This window comes from Vombatus ursinus, unplaced genomic scaffold (assembly GCF_900497805.2).
Source record: "Vombatus ursinus unplaced genomic scaffold, bare-nosed wombat genome assembly UNPS02014793.1, whole genome shotgun sequence".
Taxonomy (NCBI): Eukaryota; Metazoa; Chordata; class Mammalia; order Diprotodontia; family Vombatidae; genus Vombatus; species Vombatus ursinus.
Window position 1 is genome coordinate 7,305,215 of NW_020954571.1, and position 15,666 is coordinate 7,320,880.

The 15,666-nt window shown below is 36.8% G+C and overlaps 1 protein-coding gene across 1 annotated transcript in view; it reads left to right on the top strand.

Annotated features, from left to right (window-relative positions):
• The first annotated feature begins 465 nt into the window (after positions 1–465).
• Positions 466–15,666, top strand: part of MED27 (mediator complex subunit 27) — a 231,521-nt gene continuing 216,320 nt past the window's right edge. The window contains exons 1-2 of the mRNA XM_027869645.1: positions 466–533; positions 957–1,101. Coding sequence (XP_027725446.1) covers positions 466–533; positions 957–1,101 — 213 coding nt within the window. The remainder of the gene's footprint in view (positions 534–956; positions 1,102–15,666) is intronic.

Below are 15,666 nucleotides of genomic sequence, written 5' to 3' on the forward strand. Positions count from 1 at the left end.
CATCATCTCCCTGATGTCATGGTCATCTTTGAGAACAAAGGACAAACAACAACCTCTGTGTAAACTAATCTCCACTTGCATGTTATTTTGATTGTCTTAAACCTTTATAACCTCTCCAAATCTATTTATTTCTGTTCTAAGAAATCATGAGGTAACACATCAGTTTTTATCCTTGACTATAGTGGATCCATTTTGGAATTTAAATATAATCTGGTATAAATTATTTTCTTTGGTTTTTAAAACTTTAATTAAAAATTCTTTTTATTAATACTTTTTAAGAAAAACATTGGTTTTATTTTCCAATTCCACATTCTTCACCTTCCCCCTTCAAACTATCTCTTGTAGCAAGTTAGTTAGGCGAAACATCCATCCATCCATACATCCATCTATCCATCCATGCATGTATGACATTGTCCTTCATTCAGTCAACAAACATTTATTAAGTGCTGACTGTGAGCCAAGCACATGCCTCTTGCTACACCTGTAGCCCTCTACCTTTCCCTCAAGAGGAAAGAGGCATATTTCACCATCAGGTCCCTGGGGTTAAAGATTAGTTATTGCATTGATAGCGTTGTGGTGCAGTGAAGGAGTACTGGATTTGGCGCCAGAGGGATCTGGGTTCAAATCCTAACTACACCATTATTTAACTTTTGGCAAATTATTTAACTTTCTTAAGTCTATTTTCTCATCTGTGAAACGAGGTTGGAAAAGTTAACTTCTAGAACCTCTTCCACCTTTAAATCTATTATTCTGTGACACCTTTAAGTGTTGTTTTTCTTTACATTTTTTGGATGTGAGGTGAAATGTCAGTTTTTCTAATGATTTGGAGCATTTTTTTCCTATGATGATGGATCACTCGTATTTCTTTTTCAGGAAACTCTTTGCTCATATCCTTTGACTGCTCACATATTGGGGAATGGCTCTTATAATTGATTTTTCCTCCTTTCATTTTTTAGTGAACTGGAACGTCTGAGTAACTTGGTAGGCAAGCCATCTGAGAACCACCCTCTCCATAATAGTGGATTGTTAAGCCTAGATCCTGTTCAGGACAAGACTCCACTCTATAGCCAGCTTCTTCAAGCATATAAGTGGTCGAACAAGGTAAAAGAAAAATTTCTATATACATCACACTAGTCAGTATTCCTAGTATTGTTTTTTTTTTTCTGGTGAGGCAACTGGGGTTAAGTGACTTGCCCAGAGTCACACAGCTAGTGAGTGTTATGTGTCTGAGGCTGGATTTGAACTCAGGTCCTCCTGACTCTAGGGCTGGTGCTCTATCCACTGTGCCACCTACCTGTCCCTCCCAGTATTATCTTTTGATGGAAAATGTGAAGGTATGCTATATTAACTTTTTGATTCAACTTAGAATTGGATAGTATATCAATTAACTTTAATAAACATTTATTTAACACCTGTTCTATGCAATATATGGTGATGAGCAGAGCTACAGAGTAGAAAATAACAACGTCCTTTCCCTCCAGCAGATTACAATCTAATTTGAGTGGGTAGGGATGGCTATGACGTGTACAAATAGATATGATACAAAACCAGAATGAGATAGAAGCAAAAATGAAATCTAGACAAAAGCTATAAAAAAAAAGTCCTTACTTACTGATAATGTCTAACTTCTATTTTTAAAGATCTTCATATTTGGAAGTTTCAGAACATCTCTAAAAGTAATAATGTGTTAGGTTGAGATTGAAAAGTACTGTGATCACCATTTAATGAAAAAAATATTTTTAGTCAATATGTTATGTGATTCACATGTTTTTCCTGAGTTTTCTTCTGGTAATAGAGGCTGTTCTCTAGAATGTCATTATAGCACACTAAGAGCACAATTCTCCCTATGGCAAGTCAGTCTTTTAAAAAAAAAATTTATTTTTAGCATTCTTTTTTTTTCTTTTTGGTGAGGCAGTAGGGGTTAAGTGACTTGCCCAGGGTCACACAGTTGGTAAGTGTCAAGTGTCTGAGGCCGAATTTGAACTCAGGTCCTCCTGACTCTAAGGCTGGAGCTCTATCCACTGCGCCATCTAGCTGCCCCTTTAGCATTCATTTTTAAGAATTTTGAGTTCCATATTCTCTCCCTCTTTCCCACCCCTTCTCCACTCACTGAGAAGGCAAGCAATATGATATCATTTATACATGTAAAGTCATGTAAAACCTATTTCCATATCAGCCGTATTGCAAAAAGAAAAAACCCAAAGATAAATAAACTTTAAAAAAGCAAGAAAGGTAAAGAAAGTGAAAAAAGTATGCTTTGGTCTGTACTCACAGTTCATCAGATCTCTCTCTGAAGTTGGATAGCATAATTTATCATGGGTCCTTTGGAATTGTCTTGCACCATTGTCTTGAACAGAGTGGCTAATTGATCATTATCATAATATTGCTGTTACTGTATACAGTGTTCTGGTTCTGCTCACTTCACTTTGCAGTAGTTCATATAAGTTTTCCTAGGTTTTTCTGAAATCATCCTGCTTATCATTTCTTGTAGCATAGTAGTATTCTGTCAAAATCATGTACCACAACTTATTCAGCTATTTCCCAATTGATGGACATCCCCTCCATTTCTAGTTCTTATACAGCAGGGCAGTCTTGGACCCAGTATGAGATGGAGGATAGTTCTTGATCCACTGGTTAGTAAATTTTTATTAAGCCCATCCTGTGTAGCAAGCACTGGAAAATGCTAACCACATCCACATCCAGTCCCTGCCCTCAAGGAGTTTACAGTCTAATGGGGGAAGACAATACACAAAAAGAAGCTGAAAAGGGACTTGATAAGTATTGTCCTCAGAGGAATTGTGGAGCAGTGCAGTCAAGTGAGAAATGAGATATCTGAGCTGAGCTCCTTCCTTGAAATGGAGATTTGGAAGTCATGGCCCTACCTTCCAGTTAGAGAGGCTGAGGGTAGTGATGGGGTGGAGACCCAAGGCTGATGAGATCTTGCAGGATGATGAGGTTATCCCAATAATGAGCATGGAGGAGAGAATCCCCAGAGGAGGGCAGCCAAGTGAGAAATGTATGCTTAGGAGTTAGTCTTATGGCATAGATTATAGGAAAACAATGGAAAGGAACTTGAGGGTAGTTTTAAAATAACAAAAATGTCTCAAGAAAGAAACACTGCACTTACAAACCCCTTTTTGGCATGAGATGTTTTGCTTTTCTCCAGAATTGTGTTTATTGTATAGGACTTAAATTTAAGGTGCATAGGATGCTTTAGGTAGTCTTAGAAAAACAACTGCCTCTAGGAGAGTCAGTAGCTAGGACAGGCGTGGAGGTGGCAGTAACCAGAGGAATTCCTTTTGGCTTTAACTTGGTAGTGAGGCCTTTTTTTCCCCTTTCTTGTCTTTCTGCAGCTCTGCATTTGTGTGGGAGGCTAGTATCTTGGCTTCTTCTGGTTGCAGTGTGTCTTCTTGGAATTTCTCTGATACTGGTTCATAGGATCATGGGATTTAGAACTAGAAGGTAATTTAGAAATCATCTAGTCTAATTCCGTGTAAGTTATTATTACAGCTGAGGAAACTGAGGCCCATAAAAGTTAAGGTACTTCCTCTGGGTTTTACAAGTAGTAAATATTAGAGCTGAAATTCAAACCCTGGTTTTAAATCCATTGTTCTTATCTCAGAGCTGGACAGAACTTTGGAGATTATCTGGTATAGCTCCCTCATTTGACGTTTGAGAAAATTGAGGCCTTGATAGACTAAGTGATTTAACCAAGTTCAAACAGATAAGTGAGACGACCTCCACAGCCAGCCTTCTTTCCACTGTATGAGTCCATTGTTCTTTGCTAGCTGTGTGACTTTAGGCAAATCACTTAACTTTTCTGGGCTTAGTATATAAAATTCTGTACTCTGCAAATGAGAGTTGAATGAGATGATTTGCAAGGTCCTTTCAAGTTCTAAAATTTTGTGACTTTTTGGGTCAATCAGTCAAAAAGCACTTATTATGTGCCAGGCACTGTGCTAAGCACTGGGGATACAAAGAAAGGCAAAAACAGGTCCTTGCCCTCAAGGAGCTCACATTCTAATGGGGAGACAAGTTAACAACTTTGTACATAAAGAATATATGGTATAAATGGGAGGTAATCTCAGAGGGAAGGAGGAAGGGTGAGGTGGATAGGGAAGGAGGGTGGATACTGGGAAAGGCCTCTTTCGGAAGGTAGGGATTAACTCTGACTCTTGAAGGAAGCCAAGGAAGCTGGAAGGTAGAGGTGAGGTGGGAGAGCATTCTAGGCATGGGGGACAGCCAGTGCAAAGGTATGGAGGTAGCAGATAGAGTGTTGGGTTCAAGAACTGCAAGAAGGCTAGTGTTGCTCCTCAGCCGTAAAGGTATTCTTTTAGAATATACTAATATACATTGTACACAGCAGTGGCAACGTTGTGCAATGATTCTCAGCAATACAATGATCCAAGACAGTTCCAAAACACTCGTGATCGGAAAATGCTATCCACATCCAGACAAAGAACTGATAGTCTGAATGCAGATCTAAATGCATACTGTTTTCACTTTTTTTTTCTTGTGGTTTTTCCCTTTTGTTCTGATTCTTCTTTCACAACATGACTAATGCAGGAATATGTTTAACATGTATTATACATGTATAACCTATATCAGATTGCTTGCTGTCTTGGGGAGGAGGGAGGGAAGGGATGCAGGGAGAAAAATTTGGAATTCAAAATTTTACAAAAATGAATGTTGAAAATTATCTTTACATGTAATTGGAAAAAATACTATTAAGAAAAAAAAAGAATGCATTGGTATGCAAAATGTGTGTAATGGTTGATGTATACATCCTTACCACTAGAGTCAGGGTTCATGGATACTGACTGGTCAGGAGGAAAATGACTTACCCACTGGTGCTAAAAAAGGGCTGAGACTCACAGCCCTGCAATCAACCTAACTCAAAACAAAGACGACAAAAAGCTACCAGGAAAGCAAAGCAATAGGGACAAAGATGCCGCCTTCGACCAGCAGCCTTCTGACTACCTTTTAGACTCCCACTTTCCTTTCAAGATTGAACTTGATGTTCACTTTAATCCAGTTTTACAGGTTTTAAAGTGAGAGCATTTGGGACAGTGGGCATGCGAGTAGGTGATTTATCCCAGGCCACACATTCCATTGGTAGGGACCTGTCTTAAGTTGTTCAGAATTTTTGGACCCTACTGACTGTCAATTTCAGACTCTGGTAACAAAAGTCACCTACATTAATGTTTCATTTGGCTAAAGTTGGTTGTGGTAGAAGTGGGGGAGTTTCTGGGATAATTGGCGCTAAATGGAGAGAATATCACTCTCAAAGCAAAGAACTCTGCCATCATGTTTAAACTGTTACATTTAAGTCTTTTCCTGTAATTTTGAGGACAAGCTAAAAATGGAATGGTTTACAAAATCCCAGAATAATTAAGGATGCTTCTTTAGAGTGTGAGAAGGTATTTAAAAAAAATTTGTTGTTGATAAATTTTGTTGTCTGTACCTGCTATTCTTGCCTTTCTTTTTATCCTCTATGCTTGGTACAGTACTGGGCACTTAGTAAGCACTTGATTTTCACACATCATGAAGACCTCCCCTTCCCCCCCAGTATAGTTCCAGTTAAATCACCCCAACCACCTAAAAGAATTAAGTAAACAAGAATCAGGTGATAGTAAACCTACTTTTTTTTTTTTTTTAATAGCTGTTCTTACTTTTTTTACAGAAAGGAAGGGTATATACTTTATAAGTTAGTACTAATGTCATAGCTTGTTTTTCACCTGAATTCTTATTTAAAGTTGTTTCCCTCTACAAAATTGTAGGGAGGAAGGAAGCAAACATTTTTTAAGTGAGTTTATCTCAACAATCCTGGGAAGTGGGTGCTATTGTTATCCCTGTTTTATAGTTGAGTAGACTGAGGGGAACAGAGGTTAAGTGATTTGCCCAGGATCACACAGCTAATAAGTGTCTGAGGCTGGATTTGAACTCAGGTCTTCCTGCCTTAGTTGTTATAATGGTATGTTGCTTTTTTTGTTTTGCTTTCCTCACTGTGAAGGGGCAGTGTGTAGTGAGTAAAGCGTGGACTGAGAATTTGGAAGCCCCGAGCTCCATCTGCACTCTTCCACTGAGTCACTGTGTGATCTAGAGCAAGCACTTCCTTCGTAAAATGAGGGGCCTGGACTCAGTGACCCCTGTGATCCTTTCTAGGTGAATCTATGATCATGTGAAGTTCTATGTGAATAGAAGTTATTAACTTTTCGTTACTCGTACAAGCCTTCCTATATTTCTTTAGATCCTTTGTATTCTTTGTCTTGTATGGTGTAGTAATATTCCATTCATTTGCCACCATTTGTTCAGCTGTTCTCCAATTACTGGATTTTGTTTCCATTTTTTTGTAATTACAAATAGTGCTGAGAATCAGCCATAGTGGGTGGAATGTTGAGCTAATAGGAAGACTTGGATTCATGTCCCACCTCTGACAAGTTCAGCGTGTAACCTGGGCAGCTCTCTGAATATAAATTGCAGTACTGTTGCTAATCTGCTTTGGTGGGGGCAATTTACTTGTTCCTTACACCAGTGAAACTCCAGGTCCAGACCAATCAGCCAAACAATTAACACTGCTCTGGATACTTTGATACACAAAAACTCCTGTTGTCAAATTAACAGCTCTACCCAGAAATATATTAGTGTTCCTGTTTCCCTACCATGTACTCTGCTAACACTTTGGAAAATATTAATCTTTTTTTAAAATTTTTGATAACTTGATAGGTGTGAAGTAATACTTCAGCACTGTTCTAATTTTCGTTAAGATTGTAGATGATTGTTTACTTTTCTTCTTTTGCAAACTGTTCATGTCCTTTGACCACTTATACCTTTTGAATCACTTATTAGAGAATGATACCCCTACTCAGAGACTTGTTAGGTTCCTGTAGATTTTGGATGTAATACTTTTATCAAAGAAGTTTTGTACAAAGATTTTTTTTCAGTATGTAGCTTTTCTTCTTATTTTAGTAATGTTTGTTTTGTTCAAGACCTTGTTTTATGTTCATAAAATCAAAATACTCAATTTTGTCTTTTATAATATTCTTTGTGTTGTAGTTGCATACCAATTTGGTTCCCTATCCTCAGCTGTGGGAGATAATTTTCCATTTTCCTCTAACTTTTTAATAGTATGACTTTTAAAATTTGGCTCATTTATCCATTTGGAAATTTTTATATGATAAGATGAGGTAGCATGGCATAGTATATCAAGAGTTAACTTGAGATAAAAGAAAATTTGCCTTCAAGTCATACCTGACTCTGCTTGGCTTTGACCTGACCCTCTCTCTACATAATTTGAAATTGCTTTCCAAAATGATTGTACCAAATCACAACAGTACCAATGATTTATTAGTGTACCTATCTTCCCACAACCCCTCTAACATTGTCTGTTTACATCTTTTATCAGCTTTGCCAATTTGCAGGGTGTGAATTGAAACCTCAGTGTTGTTTTGATTTGCATTCTCTTATAATAAGTGATTTGGAGAGTTTCCTGTGGTTGTTAATAGTTTGCAATTCTTCTTTTGAGAATTACTTATTCATATTCTTTGACCACTTATCAATTGGGGAATGGCTTTTGGTTTTGTATATATTTGTTAGTTGTTTATATATCTTGGAAATCAAATCCTTGTCAGAGAAATTTGATACAAAGATTTTTTTCCCATTCAGTTCTTTTCATTCTTAGGTGTCTTAATTTCATTTATGCAGAAACTTTTCAGTTTCATTTGATGAAAGTTATGTATTTTATCTTTATAATTGTCTCTTTCCCTTGTTTGGTTAAGAATACATCTCCTATCCATAACTGTGAGAAATATAATCTGCTTCTTTTCTAATTATTTATAGTGTGATCTTTAATGTTGAGGTCATGTATTCATTTAGAATGTACTCTGGACTATGATATAAGGTGTTGATTTAAACCTAGTTCCTGCCAGATGGCTTTCAGGTTTTCCTAGAACTTTTTTTCAAATAGGGAGTTCCTTCCTGAGTAATTTCTGCTTTTCATTTTATCGAACATTGGTTTAATGAGTTACACTGTTTCTTATGTTTCCTTGTCTAATCTGTTCCCTTGATCTACCTCTCGATTTTTTTTAAACCTCTACCAGAATGCAATTTAAGGTCTGAAATGCTGTTTCCCCTTTGTCATTTCTTCATTTACCTTAATATTCTTGATCTTTTGTTTTTCCAAATTAATTTTGTTATTTTATTAGGTTCTATAAAGTATTCCTTTGATAATTTGATGTAGCATTAAAAGTTTAAATTAAGTTTCATAGTATTGTCATTTTTATTGTATTGGAACAGTTCAGTCATGAGCACTGACTGACTAGTCCTCTGGCTATATCAGTTCTTCTTAAATTTCTTTAAGGAGTGCTTTGTAATTCAATCTATATAAGCTTTTTGTGTGCTTTGGTAGAATGATTCCCACATATGGTAAGTATTTTTTAGTTATTTGGAATGGGATTTCCCTTTCTATTAATGCCTCTTCCATTTTGTTATTATTGTACAGGTGTACTGTTGATTTTTTTTTTAGGATTTATTTTGTAGCTGGTCACTTTGCTGAAGCTATTAATTATCTTAGTATCTTTGCTGATTCCCTAGGATTTTCTAAGTAAACCATCACATTATCAACAAATTGGGATAGTTGGATCTCCACTTTACATATTTACCTTTAATTTCTTTATCTTGATTATTGTTAGTGATTGTTACTTATTGTTGTTACTGATAGCATTTCCAGAACTCTGTCAATTAATAGTGAGGAGAGTGAGCATCCCTGCTTTACTCTTGTCTTTTTTGGAAAAGGTTCTAGTCTATCCCCATTGCATGTTATGTTTGCTTTTGATTTTAGATAGGTATTTTTATGATATTAAATAACGGTCTCTCTATGCCTTTGCTTTGTAGGACTTTTAGCGTAAAGGAGTGTAGTTAGTGTCATACTTTGTCAAAGGCTCTTTCCATATCTATTGAGATAATCATGTGGTTTTGGATGTTTTTATTTTCAATATAATTATGTTGATGGTTTTGAATCCCTGGTATAAATCTCTTTTGGTTGTAATGGATGATTTCAAGGATAAATCTGTATTCATTAATGATATCATTAATGATAATACAATCTGTATTCATTAATGGTTTTTCTGTGTTTTATCCTCTAGTTTAAATATTAGGATTAGATTTGTTTCATAAAGGAATTCTGGATGGTTGGTTTCTTTCTTGATTTTTGAAAATCATTTGTGTAGCATAGGTACTAATTGTTATAAAGTTTGATAGAATTCTCCTGTGAATGCAGTAGGATCAAGTTTTTCCTTTGGTGGTTCTTTTATAGTTAGTACAGTAGTACAGTTGGTAGTTCTTTTACAGTTAGTTTTATTTCATTTTTTCTGAGATTGGGTTATTTAAGATTTCCATTTGCTCTTTGTTTAATTTGGGTATTTTTGATAATTTGATATTTTTGAAGATATTCCTTTATTTCTTTTGTGTTCTCAATTTTTTTTAGCTAAAACATTTTTAGTTAACAAAAATGGTTTTTTTGTTAGTTAAATTTAAACTTTTTATGGATATCTCTTGTTTTTATAACCTTATTTTTAAAATTTTAATTTTTTTCAATTAATTAAAATCCGTTATCTCCTACCCAATCATTGAAAAGGCAAAAATTTCTTGTGACAAATATGCACAGTCAAACAAAACAAATTCTCTCATTTGCCCTGTACAAAAACTATGTCTCATTATGCATCCTGAGTCTGTTACCTCTTTGTCAGGATGTGGGTAGCATGCTTCATTATTGATTTTTTTGGGATTGTTGTTGGTCATTGTGTTGATCAGTGTTCTTAGGTCTTTCAAAGTTGTTGTCTTTGTAATATGTTGTTATTATTGTATAAAATGTTCTTCTGGTTCTCATTTCACTGTACTAATTCATACAGGTCTTCCCAGGTTTCTCTGAAACCAGTTTCTTTGAAACTGCCCAGTTCATCATTTCTTATAACATAATAATATTTCATATGTATTCATATGCTATAATTTGTTCAGCTGTTCCCTGATTCACATAATTTGTTTAGCCATTTTCCAGTTGATGGGCACCCTTTAAGTTTCTAGCTCTTTGCCAGTAGGAAAATAGCTGATACAGATATACATATATGTGTGAGTGTATTATGTATGTGTGTATGTATGTATGTATATATACATATATATGTTAGCTATTTTTGTGGATGGTGAAGAACTGGAAACTAAAAGGGTGCCCATCAGTTGGAGAATGGCTAAACAAATTATGTTAAATGATTATTATACACACATATATGTGTGTGTATATGTATATATGTTAAGTGTACACATATACACACATATTTATATGTATTTTTTTCTTTCTTAATCTCTCTGGGGATAGCCTAGTATTGGCATTGATATTTTAATAACTTTTTGAGTATAGTTCCAGATTACTTTCCAGAATGACTGAACCAATTCACAGCTCCACTATCAGTGCATTAATAAAGGGAATAATAATTTTTACCATCAGCTGTCCTGGATGCTATATCAGACACAAAGGACTCCCAGGATACATGCTATCTTAGATAATCTAGTCCAATCCCCTCATTTAATAACTGAAGAAACTTAGGCCCAGAGAAGTGAAACTACTTAACTAAGGTCATATCACTAACTAGTTAGCAGCAAACTGAGAATAAAATATAATTTCCTGACTTCTCATCCTGTGTTTTTTCCACTAAAAGAGGTTAGTGTGACTGAATGTAACTCTTACAATTTAATCTTATCATTCTCAGAACACTTGTCTTTAACATTTGCCCTAGAAATAGTAATCCCGACTTGGGCAGCATGTTATGAAGGTATCTGGATAGTTGTGCTCTGCCTTTAGACTTATCAAATGACTTATAGTTACAACTCCTAAAATAAATATAAGCTATTTTGATTAATATAATTAAAATATTTCAGTGACTGTATGAAGTAAGCATTCCATTGCTGCAAATTGTAGCCTGTTGTTGACTTCTTATCCTCTGTGCTTTTTGTTTAGGCTTTTTCCTTATTAGTGCTTCAGAGGATCTGTCCGATGTGCTGAAAGCCTCCCTGATGTTCTCCTCTCCCCCCCACTTAATAGTATTTTATTTTTTTCAATTACATGTAAAGATAGTTTTCAGCATTCACTTTTATAAGATTTTGAGTTCCAAATTTTTTTCTCCCTCCTTTCCCTCCTCTCTCTCCAAGACAGCAATCAATCTTACAGAGGCTATACGTGTACACTCACATTAAAACATGTATTTCCACATTAGTCATGTTGTGAAAGAAGAACCTGAGATTGTTTTTAAATACAGTTAGTCAATTTATGAAAAAGCTCAGAGTTCAGTAAATGTTTTGGAAGGAGCTAATTCCTTAGAGGGGTTCACCTTGTTCTACCCTGCAAATGAGAGATCTCTTTATTGGTCTGAAGCTTTCATTATTAATCTTCTTTTTCAAATAATTTAAATCCACAGTTAGGAAATGTGTTAATATGTTAAGTAAAATGTAGTCCTTAATGTGTTTTCCATGGCAGAGTATGCACGGGATACTCTCATTCCTGACTAATGACTAATATAATTTCTTTAGGGAATTTTGTAGTTTTGTAAAGTCAGTTGAAAAATTAATTACATGGTGGTTGGCATAATTGTTATAGCAGCCCATTTAAAATTAATCTAATCTAATAAAAGATGTCAAAGAGCTGTGAGAAGCACTTGTTCTATACTAATTTGAAGAAAGAATTTAGTTTTTAAGTATTCCATGAATTCATAGAATTATTCTGGAGAAAACTGAGCAGCTTTTTCAACTATGGCAAAAAAAAAAAATTGGTCTTTATTCTGTCCTTGGTGTAAATTTGGACTTTGCAATATGTCTGAATGTAATAAACCAATGTAAAATTAGATTTAACTGACTCCTAGGGTGCCTTTCTGAATATCTCCAGCATCCTTTCACTGGCTGCCTGTCTCTTGCTTTGAGTTTTTGATATGTCTGTGATATGAAGGTTACTTGTTGATTTGGCCAAAAAATCAGACCGACCAAAGCCAGGACTTCAGCCATTCCCTGGCTGTTTTTTGTAGCAAAGATTCTAATCTCATGTTTGTTGAGGGTGGGAGGGAAATGGAGAAGGGCTTTGTTTCCTTTTTATCTCAGCTTAAAACATTTTTTTGAGTGAAGGGCACTGGAATCATTTTTAAGCTGTCTTTCTGGACAGCTCCTCCTTTAAAGCCCTCATTTAGGTACCTTGAGTTCTGAGATAGAAGGAGGAAACAGTTGCAGTGATGTGTAGAAGATTTCTCATGGTCCAATTTTGAATTTGTGACCCTTTGGTTATTTATTTGCTTGTATTTTTGATGAGCTGATAAGGACACTTCCTTTAGTCTATCCTTCCTTGTTCTCCCTCTACCTCACTTACCCCCCTTCCCCCATCACTTCCCATGGTATTCATGTAATATTGAGAAAGCACACTCATTGCAATCAGAAGATAAAGGACCAGTTATCAAGACTCTAGAAAGACATGGCAAGGTTAAATGATAAAATGTTTATAAAACTGGCTACTTAATTCCCTTACTATGGCGCTCAGTGGGCTTTTAATTGATAACTTTTGTTCTCTGCATTTTCAAGGGGGCACACAGTAGGCACTTAGTAAATCCTCAATGATTATAATTCAATTGTTATCAATCACTGAGTGGGGTCAACTTAAGCACATCTTAACGTGGGGTGTTTTCTGACCTCTTTTGTATCTGAAAAGATTGGGCATTGACGTTAGAATACTATCACAAAATTTAAGGCCCAAAAGTGACCTTAGAAACCATCTAGTTCAGCCTAACTTGTTTTGAAGATGCAGAAAATGAGATGCCAAGATGAAGTGATTGTAATAAAAAAAATTTCAAACAATATGGCCAGATTTCAGTTTTCTACTCATGCATTTATCTTTTATGAATGACCTAATAATCATTTTCTAATCTCAGGTATCAGTTTCTCTTCTTACTACCAGGCACAATACTGACTGTCATCCTCCTCTCTGTCCAGCTAGTATGTGTGCTCAGGGAATACAGACTCAGCAAATTTAGAAAAGTAAATCTTTTTCAAGAATATCATTAAATATATCAGTGGGAATGACTTTGGCCTTATCTTTTTGTATTATTTATTGCTCCTATGCTTTTTATTTAGAGTATATGCTTGAGAGTTATGTCCTAGGTAATCCAAACCTCATCTCAAGTAGTAATGGTTAACTCAAAACTAAGTTGAATAAGCCAAACTAGTATAGTGCTTAACCTTGGGAGTGTAGTGAAGGATGCCAATCCAGCCTGCTTCCCTCCTGTGGTATAGCTTTTAGAGAGCCTGAGGGTTCAGAAGTTGAGGAAGGGAAAAAACTTTGACAGAGAGGAACAATATAGGAGATTTAAGTGGGGAATAGATACCCACTTTTGGTAGGACTGGCTCCCTTTGAAGCAGTATAATCCCCCACATTGCTTCAATGTTTTCACTTTGTTGTATGTATTACACTGCCTGAGATTCTGCTACTTTCTGTTCCCTTTGGGTTAACCAGTAACCTCTCCTAAAATGCTAGTATGTATAGGAGGGGAAAGGGGCTGCTTTGAATATAAGGGGCTTTGAGACAGACCTGCAGGGAGGAGTATTTAGAGCCTAGCTAGGTAGGTTCCTGGGTCCTCTGTCTGTCCTGAAAGAAACTCAGCATCTCTCAGGGGAGTGGTGCTTGGAGATGGTGGGGATTTTTGAACTGAGCACCAATGGTGAGGCTGGGAGAGGGGAGGACAATGAGGAGGGGAAGCCACTGGCTGACTGAGGGAGGCATCATCATCGATGGGGTGCAGCTGTGCAGGGAGTTTGAACTGAGAGCTCAGGAGGCTCAATAGTTTGAGGTGAAGAAGTTTTTCTTGGTATGGGTAAGAAGGAATTTGTAGTATGAAGGCACTTCAGAGACCATCAAGTCTAACTCATTCCTTTTATAGATGAGGAAACTGAGACCTAAAGAGGAGGTGATTTGCCCAGTGTCAAATGGGGGTTAGGGGATGGGATGGGGTGGGGTGGGGTGGTGAGTGGCAGAGCTGGCCTTGTGGAGCTTGGAACAAGTTTGTGGAGCCCAATCTGCCTCTAATGAGTTCACTGAGAGGTAACATGGTGTAGTGTAAAGAACATTGACTCAGGAGTATGGATACCTGGATTTTGGTCCCATTTATGGTCTGAGGCAAGTCAATGAGGCATCTAATTCTTGAGGGCTCTGTGCCCTCATCAATAAAATGAGGGGCTTGGACTAGATGATGCCCTCTAGCTGTGCATTTTTTCAGTGGAAGTTTATGTGCTTTTGGGTTATAGTAAAGCAGATTGAAAAGGCAGTTGATGGCGGCAGCTAGGTGGCATAGTGGATAGAGCACCGGCCCTGGAGTCAGGTTGACCTGAGGTCAAATCTGGTTTCAGACACTTGGCACTTACTAGCTGTGTGACCCTTGACAAGTCACTTAACCCCATTGCCTAGCAATAAAACAAAACAAAACAAAACAAAAAACAAAGGCAGTTGGTACATAGCAGCTACAGGACTTGCCTTGGAAATGATGATAACTTTATTAAAGTCCTACCTTTAATATGCACAAGATCCATGACAGTTCAAGTCATATAACTTCTCATCTGGCCAGGCAATTCTCTAAGCTATAGAAATGCTGCTAGGAGGGAGTTTCCCCACACAAAAGAAATCACAGATCTAGGACCCTATCTCCCTTCCTCCCTCCAAAAGAAATCATAATCTGGGAAGGGAATATTAGCACCATCTTCATCCCGGAGCATTCTTGAGCACATGTAGAACATTGTGTGCAGAATATACTGAAATATGCTCCCTGCCCTTGAAGAGTCTTGTGGAAAATTACTTTTACAAAAGTTCTCTAGACAGCATTAGCCTTTTGTAATAATATACCAAGTATAAATGTTAATGAAATCAAGTGACGGCCCTCTAATTCCAAATGACAACTTTGTGTCCTGAGGCTTTGGGCCACTTCCACAGTTTTATGTTTTACTTATTAGTTGTGATTTCTGAAAATTAGGTCCTAAGAACTTGCTTTACTGTTGCCTCCAGTTGGATTTCTCAATGTCTTTTTCTTCTCTTTGCTGTTTCCTCTTTGATTCCCTGCATGCTTTTCTTCCCCCCCCCCCCCCCCCCCAAACAAAAAAAACCAAAAAACATAATTCAGAACGGTTTTAAAGCTTTGCTCAGCCTATTCTGAGGATGCTGCATAGGCTATTGGAAGTAGCCCAAACCTTTCCCTGGGGAGTGCCTGTGCTGTGCAGGGTACCCTTTGCTTCTGTTTTATTTTGTTTTTTGTTTTTCCCCACATTAGCATTTTTGAACTGATTACTTTTGTACACCTTGTCCTAAGTATTGTGATAACCTAAAAGCAACAAAATGTTTCAGGAGCTTGTAATATGGAAGAACAGCTTAAACAATCATTTTTTCCCTGGTATGGTATGCGCCAGCTATCTCAGGGGCAGGGTTTTGATAGTTGTTTTGTAAATGAAGTGCATCATTTATTGCCCTAAAGTCAGCCATTCAAATCTCCCCACTTTCCCTTTCTTGGTCCTAGGTTACTTGGGTCGAGTTTGACCCTAAGGCAGAGCTTCCAGATCTTAGGTGTCAGGTTGCAACAGTACCTTAATATTTTCAGTGCT